The sequence below is a fragment of the Hemiscyllium ocellatum genome, chromosome 28 (assembly GCF_020745735.1).
Source record: "Hemiscyllium ocellatum isolate sHemOce1 chromosome 28, sHemOce1.pat.X.cur, whole genome shotgun sequence".
Lineage (NCBI taxonomy): Eukaryota > Metazoa > Chordata > Chondrichthyes > Orectolobiformes > Hemiscylliidae > Hemiscyllium > Hemiscyllium ocellatum.
In genome coordinates, this window is record NC_083428.1 from 23692135 (window position 1) to 23712106 (window position 19972).

The following is a 19972-nucleotide window of genomic DNA, read 5'->3' on the forward strand; positions in this document are numbered from 1 at the left end:
TTGTCTATTTACCCTATCCATGCCCCTCATAATTTTGTAAACCTCTATAAGGTCACCCCTCAGCCTCCAACACTCCAGGGAAAACAGCCCCAGCCTGTTCAGCATCTCCCAGTAGCTCAAATCTTCCAACCCTGGCAACATCCTTGTCAATCTTTTCTGAACCCTTTCATGTTTCACAACCTCTTTCCAATAGGAAGGAGACCAGAATTGCATACAATATTCCAACAGTGGCCTAACCAATGCCCTGTATAGCCCGCAACATGATGTCCCAACTCCTGTACTCTGACCAATAAAGGAAAGCATACCAAATGCCACCTTAACTATCCTATCTACCTGTGACTCCACTTTCAAGGAGCTATGAATCTGTACTCCAAGGTTTCTTTGTTCAGCAACACACTCTAGCACCTTACCATTTAAGTGTATAAGTCCTGCTAAGATTTGCTTTCCCAAAATGCAGCACTTACTTGCTAATCAATCAAGACCTGCACAATTGTTTTAAATGTAAAAAAAATTGGTTAGTCATCTCTTGTAAGCTGGTCAATTTTTCAAAAAAATGTTAGTATGTGAGTGCAAATTTGAGTTTTCACTGTCATTAGTTAAACAAATCCAACTTTAGAAGCCTGAAGCAAGATGTTTTATCACCTGTAAAACTCAGTATGCTGTAAAATAAGTTGGACTTTGATTCAACAAGGAATATCTGCTCTTTAAATTTAATACAATATACAATGAATGCAGTATGTCAGTAGAACCACCTCTACCTTAGTATACCATCGTGTGTAGTTTGAAGCCCAAGTAAAACACTTAATTGTTACAACTTATTATGAATGGAGTGATTAAATACTTTAATAAGTAGTTTGCACATAATTAAATGATACTGAGGTGAAAGACAAAGTCTTTCAATTTTCCGGTTTATAGATATTCAACTGAAGATCTAAAAGTAATTTTTTTAAACTTTCCATGCTGTTCCTTAAAATAGCAGCCAACAATGTTTTTATTGGTTACACCTTCAATCATGATTGTAAATTTTAGATGGGTGTTTTCTTTAGATCTGGCTGGAACTACATCCCTCCTTAAACACTATATTGTTTTCATGTTATATCAAATTTTGCTGCTTTTAATTGTTACTGTACTGTTCATTACTGCCACTGTAGGCCATGGTACATTATATTTTAAACCACCTTCATAAGAATGTGCTTCTGTTGCTTTTCTGCAAATTCAATCCTGACAACTTTTTACACATTTGCTAACCTAGCATTCGTACTCTTTGTGACCCTCCCCATCTAATTTTCAATAGCTTTTCAATGTGTGCTAACTTTGTTGAGACTGCTTATTTTGTTTGTTAAACTCAGTCAATTCCAGACAATCTTCCAACTTTTATATTCAATATTTTAAAACTAATTTTTAAAACAGATTCTTGAGCATTATGCTGCTTATTTGCAATACAGACATGTTTCCAAAGTAATTTAGACCATCTTTGTTCTCTCGAGTACTAGAATTGCCAGCCATTTTGGTGAACCTGTTTTTAAAATAATTGCCAGCCATTTTGTTAAAAAATGGTCAGTCATCCTTTTTACCAAATAATATTGATTTTAACAGTGCCAATGTTGGAAAATATTTTATCCCTATTAAGTTAGAGGTAATGCCACTTTTTTCTGATTTTTGGCTCTATAAATGAATACAACTGTTTGACAGAACTTTTTCTACTTTCTCAAATGTTAATTCTATTGTGATGTAAACTGATTCTTAAAAAGATATTTGTAAGTTTGGGTTTTTGAATTAATATCTTCATATACAGAAGACCCACTCTTGTTCATTAACATGTAAAAGAAATCACCACGGCCATGGAAATCGTTACAAGGTTTTGAGGCCTGGCTTTTAGTGATTTTTATGCACCACTAATAGGTTTTGTTTATTTTTGGATTGTTTTGAGACCATGTTAATCATGAGGCTTATGGAATTCTTTTTGAGCTTGAGGAAACACCCATAACATGGAAAGGGAGAAATTTTAGTTTTCGGTTTGTTGGGCAGTGTCATGAAGCCCTTGAACAAGAATGGCTACAAACAAGTGCTCCTAACCCTGAGTAGGTTAAAGTTGAAACTCTGCTGTATAATATCTCCAAGAAACCATCTTTAGTTCCAGTCTAAAAATTGGTCACAAATGACCTATACATAATGAGATGTTTGTTAGACTGTGGTAGGAGGATTGTAAGAATGATGTTTTTTGGTATCATACAAAAGTTTATCTTTTTAATTTATCTTATAAAGGAATATTTTGGGATTATACTTGCTTGAAATCTGTGTATTTTTTGCATTATAAATAGATGGTGTAGTTTGTTCTATTTAAATTTTGTAATTTTTGTTAGTGTTACATGCTTAAATTTCATTGAGATCACTTGGATCATATTTCATTTTGGTTTTATCAAGCCAGTTGTCTGGGATCTGACTTGTCCAATATAAACATAATTTTAAAGAAATGATTACCTGTGTAACATTGAATTTTTCAGGCCTGAAAAGTGAAATCTCTCTCCTCAGATGCTGAAAAACATCTATTTCTAGAATTATTTTAAAAATAATCTCCTTTCATGACTTCAAAATATTCCAAACTGCCTCATAGCTAACAAAATCAGAAGTAGACCATTCAGCCTCTTGAGCTTGTTCCATCATTCAGTTATGGTTAAGGGTTAATCTGTATTTCAATTCAACATACCCAGCTTTTATTAAAGGTCTGAAGGGACAGGAGCATTCTATATTTATCCCTGTTTGGCATCCCCTTTAAATTATTTGGTTAATTTTGCTCCTTTTTTTAATCTTCCTCCACTCATCCAAAGGAGACTGGATGTCATTTCTATCCCAGTGAAATGACTATATATGCTGGTATCAGCCCTCCTTCAGTCCCTCTACATGTCAGTAGTAATAGTGTAGCAGGTACTATTGAGGAAGATTATTATTTCTAATGCTGAATATTATGAATTAAGAACCCCTTCAATTTTTGAATCTATAGGAAATTCTTAATCCTGATGGAAGATCACTGGATTAATTCATGAAATTGAAAGAAATCCAAAATAAATATTAAAAACAATGAAGCAGAAGTGATGATGAATATTCAACCATAGAAAATGCCACACCCTTCATTTAGGACTATTTTACTGTCATGCATTCCCTCACTTACAAAAGAAAATCAATTCTTACATTAAACTTTGCATGTAAGGCAGCAAAACAAGTGTCACCCACAGTGAACTTGAGAGAATACCACTGTTGGTACAGCAATGCAGTTTCAAACCAAAAGCAAAGGTTACCTTGAGTTCACCTCCTAGGATTAGACAGAAGTTTTTTTTTCTACTCTTAACTATTTTGAATGCTGTTCTTTTCTCTCTGCCGCTCTCATTTAATGAGGTGGCAAGACATTTAAATTCTGTCAATTCTGTGATTGTAAGATGGTAACTCTTAATGCATGGACTATTTTATTCCACTTTTAACCCTAGTTTGCTTCAGGCTAGACAAAAGGCTTTTTTGGTCTAGACCAATTGAAAGTATGTATTCAGGCACAGTTGCCAAGGGTTTCAAGGTATCAATGTAATTTTTACACTTGTTTGATTCAATAGTAAAGTAGATTGAATTGTAAAAAGTGTTTTTTTAAATTTAGTTGTAGAACAAAGAAACAGTAGTAGCTGCATACTGTGCAGTTTAAAGTTACTTTCAGTTTGAAGAAAATGGTCTTTCACTAGATGTCATTTTGGGTAACGGAGTTGTTTTCTGAAGGATTTGCATACATGATCTCTGACTGCTTACATTTTAAAACTTCAGTTATCATAGTTTTAAGCAACCAGTTGTATAATGAATCATTTTAGGTATGCAAAGATGATATTTTCCTCCTTCCAATTCCGACACTAAATAGATTTTCTAGTATTAGATATAGTCTGATGTCCGCTTTCACTTATCTGACCATCTAAGATTTTAGCATTTTAAGAGCAATAAACTTCACCGTTCTATCCTACTGGATTCTGATGTTTTTATGTTGGGTGATATTGTAGTGTTTTAATATCAAAGCTTATTTTATGTCAAAACAAAGTTCATTGTAAAGAAACTTAAGATTGGCCAAATTGACGGTTTTTAAAGAGTTTGCAATCCATCGTCAAGGAAACCAAGTTAACTACTAACCCAAGTTTAGTTGATATTAGAATGAAGGGAATCTGTGTGAACATGTTGGCTTTTATACTAAAGTATGGTGGTTGTGAAATAACTTTGATACTAGTATCAATCTTTTGTTTAGAACTGGAAAACCTGTATTCAGTGTCCTTTTGGCAACTCATAATATGCAATAAACTCTGTTCTTTTGTGAGTCTTTTGGGTTCTATGTTTAAAACATGCCAATTTTCTGCAGTTTTATCAAGGTGTCAAATTTTCACAAAGGTCGTTGATAGTAAGGAGAAAGGGGGAAAAATAAGATGTTTAATTAGTATATCAATGGGAAAGTTAGCACAGTCATGTTACTGGACTAACAATCGGAAGCCTGTCTGGATCAATTGTCCAGGGAAGTTCAATCCTACAACAGCTAAAACTTTGAATCCAGAATAAAGCTATCTGTAATGATAACCATGTATCTACTAGATTGTGTGTGTCTGTCTGTCTGTGTGTGTCTGTCTGTCTGTGTGTGTCTGTCTGTCTGTGTGTGTCTGTCTGTCTGTGTGTGTCTGTCTGTCTGTGTGTGTGTGTGTGTGTGTGTCTGTCTGTCTGTCACCAGGCCTGCAGTACAGTTGTCACTGAAGAAACCTCGTGAATCAGATGGGTTTTTAATGACAAAGGTGGTGTAAGGATAATAGTGGGGTTGATTTTTAAATGCTCTCTGATTATAGCCAAGCAAGCCAGTCAGCTATCAAGGAGGGCAAAAAGAGATATACTACAGGCTTTGCCAATTAAGCCCACATCCTGTACATGAATAATGCAAGAATACAAAGAATGATGGAAAAGGACACTTTATACAAGATTGTGATAATTGTGTAAAATTAATTGTGGCTAATGTAACAAGACTATTACAATATTTTTCAGTCACTGCATAATCTGAAGCAAAATTGAAAGATGGGAATTTTTTTCAGAATTAATGATTCTTGAAATATTTGAGATGTTAACCTTTTGATTATCAAATTTTAAATCTGTTCTAGAACTAACCTATTTTCAACAGTCATTTGTTTGCAATGCAATAAACTAAAGGCAAAAAACTTGGGTCTAATCCTGTAATTTGTAGAATACCAAGCCTGTTCGTGAGTATAACTGAGTAGCAATCTGTTCAAGAAATGTGGAATGTGTAAGAAATTGGCTACACCAGTGAGTATAAAGACACTTTGGCATTTTGGTATTGAAGAGGAAGGTAACTGAGACTTTTCACAAGAGGTATATAAGTTCTCTCAGCTGTAGGTCTCTCCACAAGGACAGGATCACAGTGCTCATTGTACACAGGCTCAGAGTCATGCGGGATTTATTTACACAAGTGATATTAGCCTTAACGGAAAGTCAATCCAGTTGTTTGTGAATAGTCATATCTCAAAGGACTGAGTGCTGCCTTTCATGAACAAAAGAAATAAAGTTAATTGTCCACACCGGCAAAAAAAAACTACAGATGATAAATCATGCATATACCAAAACGTGACTCGACCTCTTGCTGATTTTTTTGCTTATTTCATAAGTGGGACATGTGGCTTCATTAGATGAGAAAACAAAGCTCCAACGAGCTTAAGAAATTAAAGTTTTAAACTTTGCTCTACATGTGATTTTGGCCACTTTTCTCAACTGCCTTCTTCAGCAGAACGTATATCAGATTTTAATTTTACAAACTCCTTTGCCACTTCATCATTGTTTCTTTGTGACAGTATCCTGAGGACTGTTAGTCCTGTCTCATCCATGTGAATTCTGCGTCCAAGTGGTAACCAACAGGCACAACTTCCCTTCTGAACAATATCACGTAATTGCATCACAGCAATGCCAACACTTCGATCTTCTCGGGCAAAACAGTAGTCTTTCACACAAATCTGTAGTTCGTAACATTCTGGGCCATCCTCGGCACTCAATGTGCTGTAAAATAATGAAGCAAATTAATGTTTACAAAACTAATCCATCCCTAGCTATGGTGCAGCATCCAATAATTACTTTCTATTTTTGTCTAATGCTGATAGCTGCAATAACTCTAAAGATGAAGTTGACATTTGGAATAATTTTTTTGGATAAAGCATAATATAACATTTGCAACATAGAGGGAAAGAGAAAAGTGACTATCTTGATTATTGTGGGTTCCTATCCTTTTAATTGGTCTTATTGGTGTTTAGCTGTCTTTGTTAAGTAAATCCCTTCAACCTAGGAATCACCATGGTGTATATCTTTTAATCCCCTCCAATACTAATATCTATTTTAAATACAAGGACCTGAAATTGTACACCAGTATTTCAAGTATGGCCTCATCAACACTCTAAAACAGTTTGTTCTTGCATTACTTCCCTATTTTTAAATTCACTACTCGTACAAAACTAATTCCATTTATTTTTTAATTACTTGTTGCACCTGTGTGCTATCTTTACTCCATGCACAAGAATGCCCAACCTGATCTTTGGCAATAGACTTATCAAAAATTTCTCAACAAATGTCTGGAAACCCAAATACACTAGATCTAATCATTTCTCCCTTTAGCAACTCTGCTCATTATATACTCAAAGAACTTCAGCAAATTTGCCAAAATTGTCACTTACACTTAGCCGATTTGGGTCTGACATAAGGAAAAGTGTCTTCACTGATCTTTAGTAATCTTTGGAATTCATTTAACTGATAAGAGCTATGGATGCTCCTTGATTTTAGGTTCTTGACAACTAGTAATCTGGGGCTGGAGAACTCTGGGTGCCTCTCAGCCAGAAGGCTATAGGTTCACATCCTACTCCAGGGTGTGATCATGAAAGTACCTCACAGCTGGTGCAGGCAAGTTAGCATTTATTTGGAGCACTCCCCAGCCTGGATACAATGGGAAAGGTTAGTGGCAAGCTAGCATTTGACTCTAAAAACTATTTTCCAAAATCAGTATTATAATTTCCCAGACCATAGCCAACAAAGGAGATCTACAGCTATTTGATTAGTGTTAGAATATGCAACCAAGGTTGAAGAACGAGAGAAAGTGAGGACTGCAGATGCTGGAGATCGGTCGAGAGTGTGTTGCTGGGAAAGCACAGCAGGTCAGGCAGCATCCAAGGAGCAGGAGAATTGACGTTCTGGGCATAAGCCCTTCCTCAGGAATGAGGCTTTTGGGCTGGGTCTGAGAGATAAATGGTGGGGTGGGATGGGGGGAATAGAAGGCGGTTGAGAAAGTGATAGGTGGATGAAGGTGAGTGAGAAGGTGATAGGTCAGAGGGGGGAGTGATGGACAGGTCTGGAATGCGGTGCTGAGTGGAGGCTTGGGACTGGGATGCTTTGGGGAAATGAGAAAGCTGTTGAAGAACAGCCACAATCTCTCTCAAACTATTTCTATTTGTAGGTTGAATTGAAATAGTGTTTGTATCATAGTGTAAAATCATAGTGCAAATTGTAGTATATAAGATGATTCTGTTTCATGGACGCTCCACTTTTCAGACAATAATTACATGTTTGAGTTGGCTTCAGGTCTGATGTATAAGTATACTCTCATTATAAGTTGGTGCATGGGATTAAGCAGGTAAGTGAATGTACTATTGCCAAATCTGGAGGTGACTCCAAAAGGGGAAGGCAATTCTTAAGGATGGTAGACAGGTTGAGTTGCCAAAACACTTGACAGAAAGAAAGCTGTTTTTAGTTGCTGTGACTCAAATGAAGTGTTGGATTTTAAGAATTCTAAGTATGCAAAGAGAAGAAATTATATTTAGCGCAGTTTGTTTTAGGGGCCATAATAGGCTTTCAGTTCCCCAGCAAACAGTTGGTCCTATTAGGCAAGTTTATGTAAGCTAATCTTTTTAAGGGGGTAAATATGGCAGTCGGAGAGTGGTATGCTTCTCCTGTCAGATGGTGGGGGATTAGGGAACAGTTAACTGTTCTGGAGACACTCTGCAGGAGGTATGTTTGGATGTGTTTCATATCACACCATAGGGATTGGCTGAAGAGGCAGCTGATGTGATGGTTAGTAGATTGATGTGGTCACACTGCAGGTATAGACAGTCAGATGGATGACTGTCAGGAGAGGTAGGAAGGTAGTGCAGAAGTCTCGTGTGGTCCATCTCAAATAGATATATATTGTTTTGGGTATTGTTGGAAAATTAAGTGGCAACCAGATCTTGGGCACAAATTAATTTTGTTCAGTGGCACTTTTTTTTAGATTAGATTACTTACAGTGTGGAAACAGGCCCTTCGGCCCAACAAGTCCACACCGACCCGCCGAAGCGCAACCCACCCATACCCCTACATATACCCCTTACCTAACACTACGGGCCATGCTAAATTGCTGCAATTCACCTGACCCGTACATCTTTGTGACTGTGGGAGGAAACTGGAGCACCTGGAGAAAACCCACGCAGACACGGGGAGAACGTGCAAACTCCACACAGTCGCCTGAGGTGGGAATTGAACCCAGGTCCCTGGCGCTGTGAGGCAGCAGTGCTAACCACTGTGCCACCGTGCCGCCCGATTCAAGATTCAAATGAGCAATTGGTTACAGGGGACTCTCCTGTTCAGGATGGATTACCACCCTCTGGTGCCAGGGTCAAGGACATCTTGGAGCAATGCAGCATATTGTCAAAGGGGAGAGTGAGAAGCTGAAGTTGTTTTACATATTGCTAGGAATGATGTAGATAGTGAGAGAGCTTTGTGGAGTGGATATAGGCAGTTAGGTAGGATGTTAAAAAGCAGTAACTCCAAGGTAATAATCTCTGGATCACTGCTGGTGCCATGTGGGTGCTAGTGAAAGTAGAAATAGGCAGACAGGGCAGATAAATCAGTGGTTGAGGAAATTATGCAAGGGGCAAGGATCACTGTGCTCTCTTTGATACAGGTCCGTTCAAAAGGGACAGGATTCACCTGAACTGGATGGGAACTAATATCCTGGTACTCCTTTTGGGTGGGTTGGGGGGGTGCGGGAGTAGGGTTCCTAAACTCTAATGAGGAAAGAGACAGGTGAGAATGATTTGGAAGTTAAAAACAAGATAATCAAATAAGGCAGGCAATTGCAAGTCAGAACAAGGTAACTCTTATTTATTGCAATACGAGGGGCAAGGCAGATGTACTCGGCATGTGTGTGAACATGGGATTGGGATATCATAGCAATTACAGAAACAACATAGTTGAGGGAGGAACATGATTGGCAACTCCATGTTCCAGGGTTTAGATGCTATACGATGAATAGGGAGGGAGGCAAGAGAGGGTAGGAAGTGATGTTTTTGATAAGGGAACACATCATAGCAGTACTTAAAGGATTTTCTGGGGGATCGTCCAATGAAGATGTATGGGTGGAATTCAAATAAAAAGAAGATACACAGGAACCTAGATTAGCCGAGTACCAATTATCTGAAAATCAGATTATCTGAAGGAGATCTTGAGGTCCCGATAGAAACATTACATCAATGATGTGTTTCCAAGAGTGATCGCATCTTGTGTTTAGTGATTTAAATAGGCACTGTTTCCAAATGACTATCGGCCCACCCTCCCTCTCTCCCCATATTTTACCTGGAGTTTTACACAGGGATGTACCTAACCCTGCCACCCCTGATAATCTCTCCATTCTCCAAGGCCGAGGTGGAACCTGTCAAAAAGTTGTGTGTTGGTGTTCAGTCGGGGGCAGTGTTGGATGGAGTTGGGGGCAAGGGGCGGGGTGGGAGTCGGTGTTAGTGTTGGGAGAGGGGGGAGGTGTTGGAGGGTGGGGGTGCGGGCGAGTGGGGCCTCGTGCGCTGGTCTGCTTCTGCAGTCTCCTGAACAGGGAGAGATTTTAAAAACTCTGAGCCCTGGAGGAAAGGCATTTAATCAATTAACCGAATAATCTATTATCCGAATGAAATAAGTGCCCGCCCATAATGTTCGGATAATCGAGGTTCCCCTGGTGGGATTGAATGGTTTGTGCTGGCAAATGGGACTAGATTAGTTTTGGATATCCATTCGGTTTGGATGAGTTTGACCGAATGGTCTGTTTCCAAGCTGTACATTACTTATATCCTTCAGGGAAAGAAATTTGCCTTTTTTTAACCTGCTGTGAACTCCCCAACTCTCAACAATGTGTTTGACTCAACTGGCCTTTGGTTTGCTAGGTCATTTCAATCAGCACTTACACCCCAAGGACTGTAGCAATTCAGAAGGTAACATACCACTACCTTCTCCAGCTTAATGAGGATTGAACAATAAATGCTAGTCTAGCCTGCAATGCCCACATATCACAAACAGATAAAATAAATGTTTGAGAAGTAGGCTGGGAGGGAGGGATGCAGGAAAATAAAAGCAAAATATTAATGTGATAAACTGGAGGAGGATAAAGCAGAAAATAGAATTAAATGTGAAATGGTGCATTTTGAGATTACAAAAAGTAATGTGATGCTGAGAAGGATTTGTGGTTTTGGCTGACAAAATGTTCGAATCAGTACGTCAATGAAAGGCTACCAAACATTAATGTACTAGTTGCTTTTATGGTGTGAAGTATTGAATTTAAAAGACATAATGCAGTGATCAATCTAAAATTCTCATCAGGACCATGATTGATGATATGCATGTAGTTTTAAGATCCATACTTTAAATTGATACAATAGAGAGTTAGAGTGCAGATTCATTAGGAGAACTGTCAGATGTGAAGAAATGTAGCTATGACTTGCAAAATAGGGGCTTTTTAATTTTAAAACCAGGAATGATTTGATATGTTTAAAATATACACAGACTTAGGTCCGTATACACCGAAGTGAAGTGTTTCCAGTGATGAGGGCTGTAAAATGAAGGGGCATTTATTTAAGACCAACTCTGCATGATTTAAGACTGGAGAAATCTTTTTACATTGAGTTGTAAGGCTGTAGAATAATGTGCTGATTGAAACCGAGACCATGGCAGCCATGGCAATGTGTGGTTGCGAACAGGTATCCAAATTAGAAACAAGACACCTACATAGACGTATACAGATAAATAGCAGACTGGGAGGTTGGTGTCAGTTGACACTTGATTCAATGCTTTAGTTTTGAATTCCGAATGTAAACTTAATTCGGAGTGGTGCAGACTTAAAGGAGATAGGAGTCATTTTAGCAACACAAATATAACCACAATGCATATAAAATAGAAATCTTAAAATTAGAGTGGAAATCATTGCAAAAATCACTTGCAATTGAGGGACATGGACACATTAGCCTTGCAATGGAAAGTCAGTTGTACAGCATGGAAATAGGCACTTCGGTCCAACTTGTCCATGCTGACCAGATATCCTAAATAAATCTAGTACCATTTGCCAGCATTTGGCCCATTATCCCCCTAAACCCTTCCTATTCATGTACTTATCCAGGTGCCTTTTAATTGTTGTAATTGTACCAGCCTTTACCATTTACTCTGGTAGTTCATTCCATACATATACAGACCACCCTGAGTGGAAAAAGTTGCCCCTTAGGTCCCTTTTATATCTTTTACCCTCTCACATTAAACAAATGCCCTCTAGTTTTGTACACTCCTACATTGGGAAAAAGTCCTTGGGTATTTATCCTATCCATGCCCCTCATGATTTTAAAAACTTCTCTGTAAGGTCACCCTTTAGCCTCCAATGCTCCAGGGAAAATAACCCCAGCCTATTCAGCCTTGTTCCAATCCTCCAACATTCTTAGATCTTTCTGCACACTTCCAAGTTTAATTATACCCTCCCAGCTGCAGGGAAACTAGAACTGAGTGCAGTATTTTAAAAGTGGCCTAACCAATGTCCTGTATAGCTGCAATATGACATCCCAACTTCTATACTCAATGCACTGACCAATAAAGGCAAGCTGCCTTCACTGTGCTGTCTACCTGTGACTCCACCTTCAAGTAACTATGAAACCATAGCCTAATGTCGATTCAGCAACACTCCCCAGGACCCTAGCATTGTGTGTATAAGTCCTGCCCTCAATTATCCTGCCAAATGCAGCACCTCTCATTTATTTAAAATAAACTCCATCTGCCACTCCTTGGCCCAATGGCCCATATGATCAAGGTCCTGTTGTACTAATATAACCACCTTCACTGTCTACTACACCAACCGATTTTGGTGTAATCTGCAAACTTAATAACCATTTCTCCTATGTTCACATCGTTTATAAATGACAAGTAGTAGTGGATTCAGCACTGGTCCTTGTGGCACACTGTTGGTCAAAGGCCTCCAGTCTGAAAAACAACTCTCCACCACCAACCTCTGGCTTGAAGGTAGGAGACAATGTTGTAGCAAAATGGCTAGGTGACCCTTGATTTTGTGATTTAACCTTTATTAACTCGTCTGTCACATGGAACCTTATCAAAAGCCTTGCTGAAATCCACATATACCATGTCCACCACACTGCCTTCATCAATTTTCTTTGTCACTTCTTCAAAAAACTCAATTTAGTTGGTGAGACTATTTCCCATGCACAAAGCCGTGTTGACTCTCCCTAATCAGTCCTTGCCTTTCCTCATATGTCTAAATCCTATCCTTCAGAATCCCCTCCACCAATTTGCCAATCCCTGATGGCAGGATCTCCGATCTATAGTTTCTGGCTTATCTTTACCAACTTCCTTAAATAATTGCACCACATTAGCCATCAGGTATAGTCATCAGGCATCTCACTCGTGGCTATTAATGATACAAGTATCTCACCAAGAAGTTGAGAAATCACTTCCCTAGCTTCCCACAAAGTTCTGGGATACACCTGATCAGGTCCTAGGGCTTTATCCATCTTCATACATTTTAAACAACCTCTAATACCATCACCTTGTTAACATGGACACTTTTCAAGATAGAGAAGGTGAAGAAATAAAGGGTACTAACTTTCATGTACTTCTCCACAGTAAACACTTATGCAAAATAATAATAGTTTAGTATCTTTCCCATTTCTTGTGGTACCACACAGTCTTTTTGTTCTTTTAAAGTGCTCTATTCTCTCCCTAGTTAATCTTTTACCCTTTAATGTATTTGTAGGATCTCTTTGGATTCATTTAACCTGATTTGCTAAACTATCTCATGTCCTTTTTTGCCCTGCTGATTTCCCTCTAGTATACTCCTGCCTTTATACTGCTTGAGGGATTCTCTCAATCTCTGCTTACTATATCTGCCACATGCCTCTCTTTTTTGACCAGAGCCTCAGTTTCTCTAGTCATCCAGCATTCCCTACCCTACCAGCCTGGCCCTATACATTAACAGGAACATAATGCCTCATCTAATTTTTGAAGACCTCCTTTCCAACCATCCCTTTACTGCAAATAGCTTCTGCCAATCAGCTTTTGAAAGTTCTTGCCTAACACTGGCCTTGCTCCAATTTAGAACTTTAACTTTTAGATCAGGTTTATCCTTTTTTCATAACTATTTTAAAACTAATAGAATTATTGTCACTGGCCCCAAAGTACTTCCCTACTGATACCTCAGTCATTTGTTCTGTCTTATTTCCCAAGAGGAGATAAAGTTTGCTCCTTCTCTAGAAAGTTTACCTACGTACTGAATAAGAAAGTTTTCTTGTACACACTTCAATTTCTCTCCATCTAAGCCCCCTACACTACAGCAGTCCCAGTCTATAGAACATCTAAAGCCCTACTGTTACAAGCTTATCATTTTTATCAACAATGATGTCCTGAACAATGTGCTTCTCAATTTCTCGTTGACTACTTGGGTTCTATAGTACAATCCCAATAAGGTGATCATCCTTTTCTAATTTCTCAGCTGCACCCAAATAACTTCACTGGATGTACTGCAAGGAATATCCTCCATAAGTACAGCTGTAATGTTACCTGTAACCAAAAATGTCACCCTGCCTCATCCTTCCTTGCAGATTAATTGCTATTTCTGTAATAGCTATGATATCCCAGTCCCATGTTCCCAAATGCTTATCCCAACTATTGACTAGTCTAGCTTTCCAATGAGACATCAATATTGTAATGATCTCATGCTGTTTATGGTCATGTCACAAATTGTATGCCTGAGTAATAAGCATAAAGTGTATCAAGAAACTTTTGTCCAACCTCTCTAAAGCCGTATCCATCTGCATAATGGTACAACAAATTCTTTGCCTTGTTTGAACCCCTAATTGCTTGTCAGGTGAAACACTACAATCAAGGTTAACCTGTAGGTTATATAGGTATATGAAGGATAAATGCTAATAGCAAGAGGTTTGACTGAATGAATGCTGGTTTCAAAAATTTATTTCTAAATCTGTTTATATTTGTCTTTTAAATTTCACCACCACTGCAATTTTTTTCTCTTCCATCCCTATATCAAGTGAAAATGTGCACCTGGACTATTTGATTGTATATGTGATAATCCCAGAGAATTGTGATAATACATAATTAGGACTGGGCTGCTACTTAACTATTTAGAAACAACATGGATTTTCTGTTTTTAGGTAATGACATCAACTAAACAATCATAGCACTTGCAACAATCAAATTGTATTAAACAAACATTTTGCAAAACAGAGATGGGAAGGATACATACAATTGAAAGGTTTCATTGAATTTTGGAGCCCAGCTGTTGTTTTTGGATTTAGTGGCAAACCTCCTCTTCTTGTCACTAAGATGAGGTCCAATCATATTAACTTCAACGAATGGACGGAAGATGCCAGTTGTTTGCCACTTTAGATCATTAGCAGCCACAACTACAAAAAGGAAAAGAAAGGAAAACCAAAGATTTGCATAGAACATTACAGTGCAGTACAGGTCCTTTGACCCTTGATGATTCCACAGGTCAGTGCATCAATCTATACTATACCATTCCTTTTTCAGCCATATGTTTATCCAATTACCATTTAAATACCCTTAAAGTTGGCGAGTCTACTACTGTTGCAGTCAAGCCATTCCACGCCCCTGCTATTCGGAGTAAATAAACTACACCTGACATCTGTCCTATATTTATCACCCCTCAATTTAAAGTTATGTCCCCTTGTGCTAGCTATCACCATCTAAGGGTGGATAGCGAGAGCTTTTTTCCTATCTAAGAGACATAAGATAATCAGAGGCTAAGTCACCTCTCAACCTTCTTCTCTAACGAAAACAGACTCCAGTCCCTCAGCCCTTCCTTATAAGACTTTCACTCCATACTAGGTAATATCCTTGTAAATTGCCTCTGAACCCTTTCCAAAGTTTCCACATTCTTCCTATAATGCGGTGACCAGAACTCTGTGCAATACTCCAAGTATGGACATACTAGAGTTTCGTACAGCTGCAACATCACCTTGTGGCTCCAAAACTCCATTCCTCTACCAATAAAAGCTAAGACACCTAGGTGGCAACTTTCAGGGATCTATGTACATGGACACCAAAATCTCTGTTCATCTACACTACCAAGGATCTTACCATTAGTCCAGTACTCTGTATTCCCATTACTCCCTCCAAAGTGAATCAGCTCACACTTTTCCACATTGAACTTCATTTGCCACCTCTCAGCCCAGCTTTGCAGCTTACCTTTTGTCCTTCTGTAACCTGCAACATCCTTCGGCGTTATCCACAACTCCACTGACATTTAGTGTCATCCACAAATTACTAACCCATCCTTCTGCCCCTCATTCAGGTCATTTATAAAAATGACAAACAGCAGTGACCCCAAAACAGATCCTTGCAATATACCACTAGTAACTGAACTCTAGGATGAACATTTATCAACCACCACCTTCTGTCATCTTTCAGCTAGCCAATTTCTGATCCAAACTGCTAAATCACCCTTAATCCCACGTCAACGTATTTTGTGCAACAGCCTACCGTGGGGAACCTTATCAAATGCCTTACTAAACATTCATATACGAGGAGAAGGTGAGTACTGCAGGTGCTGGAAATCAGTTAAGAGTGTGGTGTCGAAAAAGCACAGCCAGTCAGGCAGAATCCGAGAAGCAGGGCTTATGTCCAAAACGTTGATTCTCTTCCTCGGATGCTGCCTGACTGGCTGTGCTTTTCTGGCACCACACTTTCGAATGAAATCCATATACACCACATCAACCTCTTTACCCTCATCCACCTGTTTGGTCACCTTCTCAAAGAACTCAAGGTTTGTGAGACACTACCTACCTTTCTCAAAACAGTGTTGACTATCCGTAATTAATGAATTCCTTTCCAGATGTTTACAAATCCTATCTCAAACTTTTTGGTTGTGTATAAAATGTTGGAAGTAAAGCACACTGGTCTATAATCACCAGGGTAATTTGCTATCCTCCAGTCTTCTGGCACTATTCCTGGAGACTATGACAACATAAAGATCAAAGCCAAAGGCTATGCAATCTCCTCCCTGGCTTCCCAGAGAATCCTAGGATAAATCCCATCTGGCCCAGGGAACTTTTTTTTCCACACTTTCCAGAATTGCTAACGCCACCTCCTTGTGAACCTCAATCCCATTTAATCTATAGCCTGTATCTCCATATTCTCCTCAACACCATTGTCTTTTTCCAATGTGAATACTGAAAAAATATTCATTTAGTGCTTCTCCTAGCTCCTTTGACACTGTGCACAACTTCCTACTACTGTCCTTGATTGGCCCTAATCTTATTCTAGTCATTCTTTTATTCCTGAGGAATAAAAGAATGACTACAGGAAGTTTTAGGGTTTTCCGTGATCCTATCTGCCAACAGCTTCTCGTGTCCTCTCCTGGCTCCTCTTAATTCTCTCTTTAGGTCTTTCTTGGCTAGCTTGTAACACAAGTGCCCTAACTGAGCCTTCACATCTTCTCCTAACATAAGCTGCCACCTTCCTCTGACAACTCGTTCAACTTCTTTAGTAAACTATGGCCCCTTCACTCGACCACTTTCTCCCTGCTTGACAAGTATGTACTTCAAGGAACAGCTACTGTGTGTCCTTGATAAGTTCCACGTTTCAATTGTGCCCAAGCTCTCTAGTTTTCTTCCCCATCCTATGCATCCTAAATCCTGCCTAATTACATCATCATTGCATTTCCCCCAGCTATAACTCTTGCCCTGCAGTATATACCTGTCTCTTTCCATCGCTAAAGTGAACATAATCCAATTGTGGTCACTATCATCAAAGTGCTCACCTAACTCCAAATGTAACACCAGACCAGGTTCGTTACTCAGTACCAAATCTAATGTAGCCTCGCCCCCTTGTTGGCCTGTCGACATACTGTGCCAGGAAACTCTCCTGCACTCATTGGACAAAAACTGACCCATCTAAAGTACTCTAACTATAACTTTCCAAATATTGAATGGAAATGCTAAAGTCCTCCATAATAGCTACCCAGTTTACTCTTGCTCCTATGCAGAATCATCTTTGCTATCCTTTCCTCTGCATCTCTGGAACTACTCTGGGACCTATAGAATACTCCCAAAAGGGTGACCTCTCCTGTTTCTAACCTTAGCCCATACTACCTCAGTAGACGAGACCTCAAGCATCCTTTCTGCCACCATAATACTGTCCTTGACTAACGATGCCATACCTCCCCCTCTTTTACCATCTTCTCTGTTCTTACTGAAACATCTAAATCCTGGAACCTGCAACAACCATTCCTGTCCCTGCTCTATCCGTATTTCCGAAATAGCCACATCAAAGTCCCAGGTACCAATCCATGCTGCAAGTTCACCCACCTTATTCCAGATGCTCCTAGCTTTGAAGTAAACTTTAAACCACTTTCCTGCTTGCCAGTGCACTCTTAAAGCCTTAAGACCATATTTTTGACCTCACTACCCAACCTCTTGGACACTGGAACTACAATTTAGGTTCCCATCCCCCTGCTAAATTAATTTAAATTCTGCCGAAGAGCATTAGCAAATTTCCCCCAGGATATTGGTACCCATCTGGTTCAGGTGTGCACCACCTCATTTAGAGGGCCCACCTTCCCCAGAAAGAGCCCCAATTATTCAGGTTATCTAAAATCCTCCCCCTACCTCCCCTCTGTAGCCACATGTTCAACTCCTCTCTCCCTATTCCTTGCCTCGCTAGCACATGGCACAGGTAACAAATCAGAGATAATAACTTTGTTCTAGCTCTAAGCTTGCACCATGTACACCATAGATTTAAATACCATCTCTTTATTTCAGAACACGCAGAGTGTACAGTTAGGCAGAAAAGACCCCCTCAAATCATTGCAAAAGTTTATCAGAAATGTTTTCTGAGTAAAATTGTTTCCAAAAAGCATGGACAGCATTCGTGGCACCCTGGACTATTAACTGCCATTTAAGATGATACAATATATAAGTATATAGTTAATCTTTTCTATTGCAGCCTACGTTATAAAAACACAATGCTAGAAATATTCAGCAGGTCACGTAGCACCTGTGCGGAGATCAACAGAATTCACAAGCAGCATTTTCACAACATTTGAAGGTATTGACATATGTCTTTATGGTCTTATGGCAAGAGGGGGATGTAATTGGGCAAGTTTGTCTTGCTGCCTCTGCAATTAATGGTGGGTGAGAAGATCCAGGGTGCACTTGAGTGTTCAATTAAGGGCTCTGCAAGTACTTGTAACTCATCAGTCTTGCAATTGCCTGCCTCCCTTGCATGGGAGAAAGGTGGTAAGCTTCTCAGGTGGGAAACCAGGATGACCTGTCCATCAATTTTGAGATGGGTAGGAGGGATTCCAACTGTGCAAATATGAGGACAATCATAGGCAAGAGGGTGACCTCAATAAGAGGCCTGCTTCTGATCTCACTTTAACTCCTCTTCCCACAACTCCAATGAGAAGGATATAAACTTCACTCCTGGATCTCCTTCTGAGTAGGTCTTGATAGGCAATCCTTAGAACCCAAAAGCTACTAAACGCGAGCTGGCAGATTCTGGTGACCTGGCACACCATTGTGAAGGCATCTTATGTATGAATCTTGTCCTCAATCTGCATATAAGCCCTTATTGAATTAATAGGCAGATGATCTGGTCAGCTCTCATCAATGGGGCAGTGTTGAACATGCAAAGTAGCAGTTACATCTGCACACTTTTTTAAAGAAAAATCAAAAACCATTGGCTTACATTTCAGGCCAATTGATCTTTTACTAGATCTGGAAAAAGGTAATGATGTAATCGATCACTCCTTGTTCAAATCCAATTAAATCCTAACTTTTTCTTAGTTCTGATCTAAATTAGACAGATTCTTCTTAACATCTGAACTGAATTTTTAAGTTTGCGATTTTTGAGAAGATTTGTAGTTCAGGTTGAGTTTCAGATTATAAGTTTGCTCGCTGAGCTGGAAGGTTTGTTTTCAGACATTTTGTCACTGCTAGGTAACATCAGTGAGCCTCTGGTGAAGCACTGGTGTTATGTCCCACTTTCTATGTGTGTGCCTTGGTCTGAGAAAACTAGCCACCAGGATGTACAAGCATCAACTAGCCACCAAAAGACATGACCCACTATCATTAGTATTCTCACAAAGAGATGAAGGACACCACTTCAACTGGGACAACACATCCATCCTGGGAAAGGGTAAACAGAGACACCCTCGGGAATTCCTGGAGGCCTGGCATTCAAACCGGAACTCCATCAATAAACACATCGATACAGACCCCTTTTACCAACCTCTGAGAAAGAGAACTGGAAATGATATCACACACCTTTAAGAGACCAAGACACACACATATATAAAGTGGGACATAACATCAGTGCTTCAATGGAGGCTCACTGATGATGATCCCTACCATAGTGATGAAATGCCTGAAAACAAACCACCTAGCTCAGCAAACAAAATCACAACCTGAATTTCTAAATATAAAATAATTAATACTACCTGGTCCACTTAAAGTACACCAGGTCTCTGTATGCAATATTGTCTATAATACAAGGATATTCATTATTCACTGTCTCAAAGATTTTTGGTTTAAGGTCTACATTAAGTTGATTAGCAACTATGGAGCCTGCAACTAAATTTATTCACTCTCTAATA

At 39.2% G+C, this 19972-nt stretch overlaps 1 protein-coding gene across 1 annotated transcript in view; it reads right to left on the reverse strand.

Annotated features, from left to right (window-relative positions):
* Positions 1-5780: 5780 nt before the first annotated feature.
* The window catches only part of unc13a (unc-13 homolog A (C. elegans)), a 299453-nt gene continuing 285261 nt past the window's right edge, over positions 5781-19972 (reverse strand). Inside the window, exons 39-40 of the mRNA XM_060846583.1 lie at positions 14600-14759; positions 5781-6066 (exon numbers count right to left, since the gene is read on the reverse strand). Of these exons, the coding sequence (XP_060702566.1) occupies positions 5781-6066; positions 14600-14759 (446 nt within the window). The remainder of the gene's footprint in view (positions 6067-14599; positions 14760-19972) is intronic.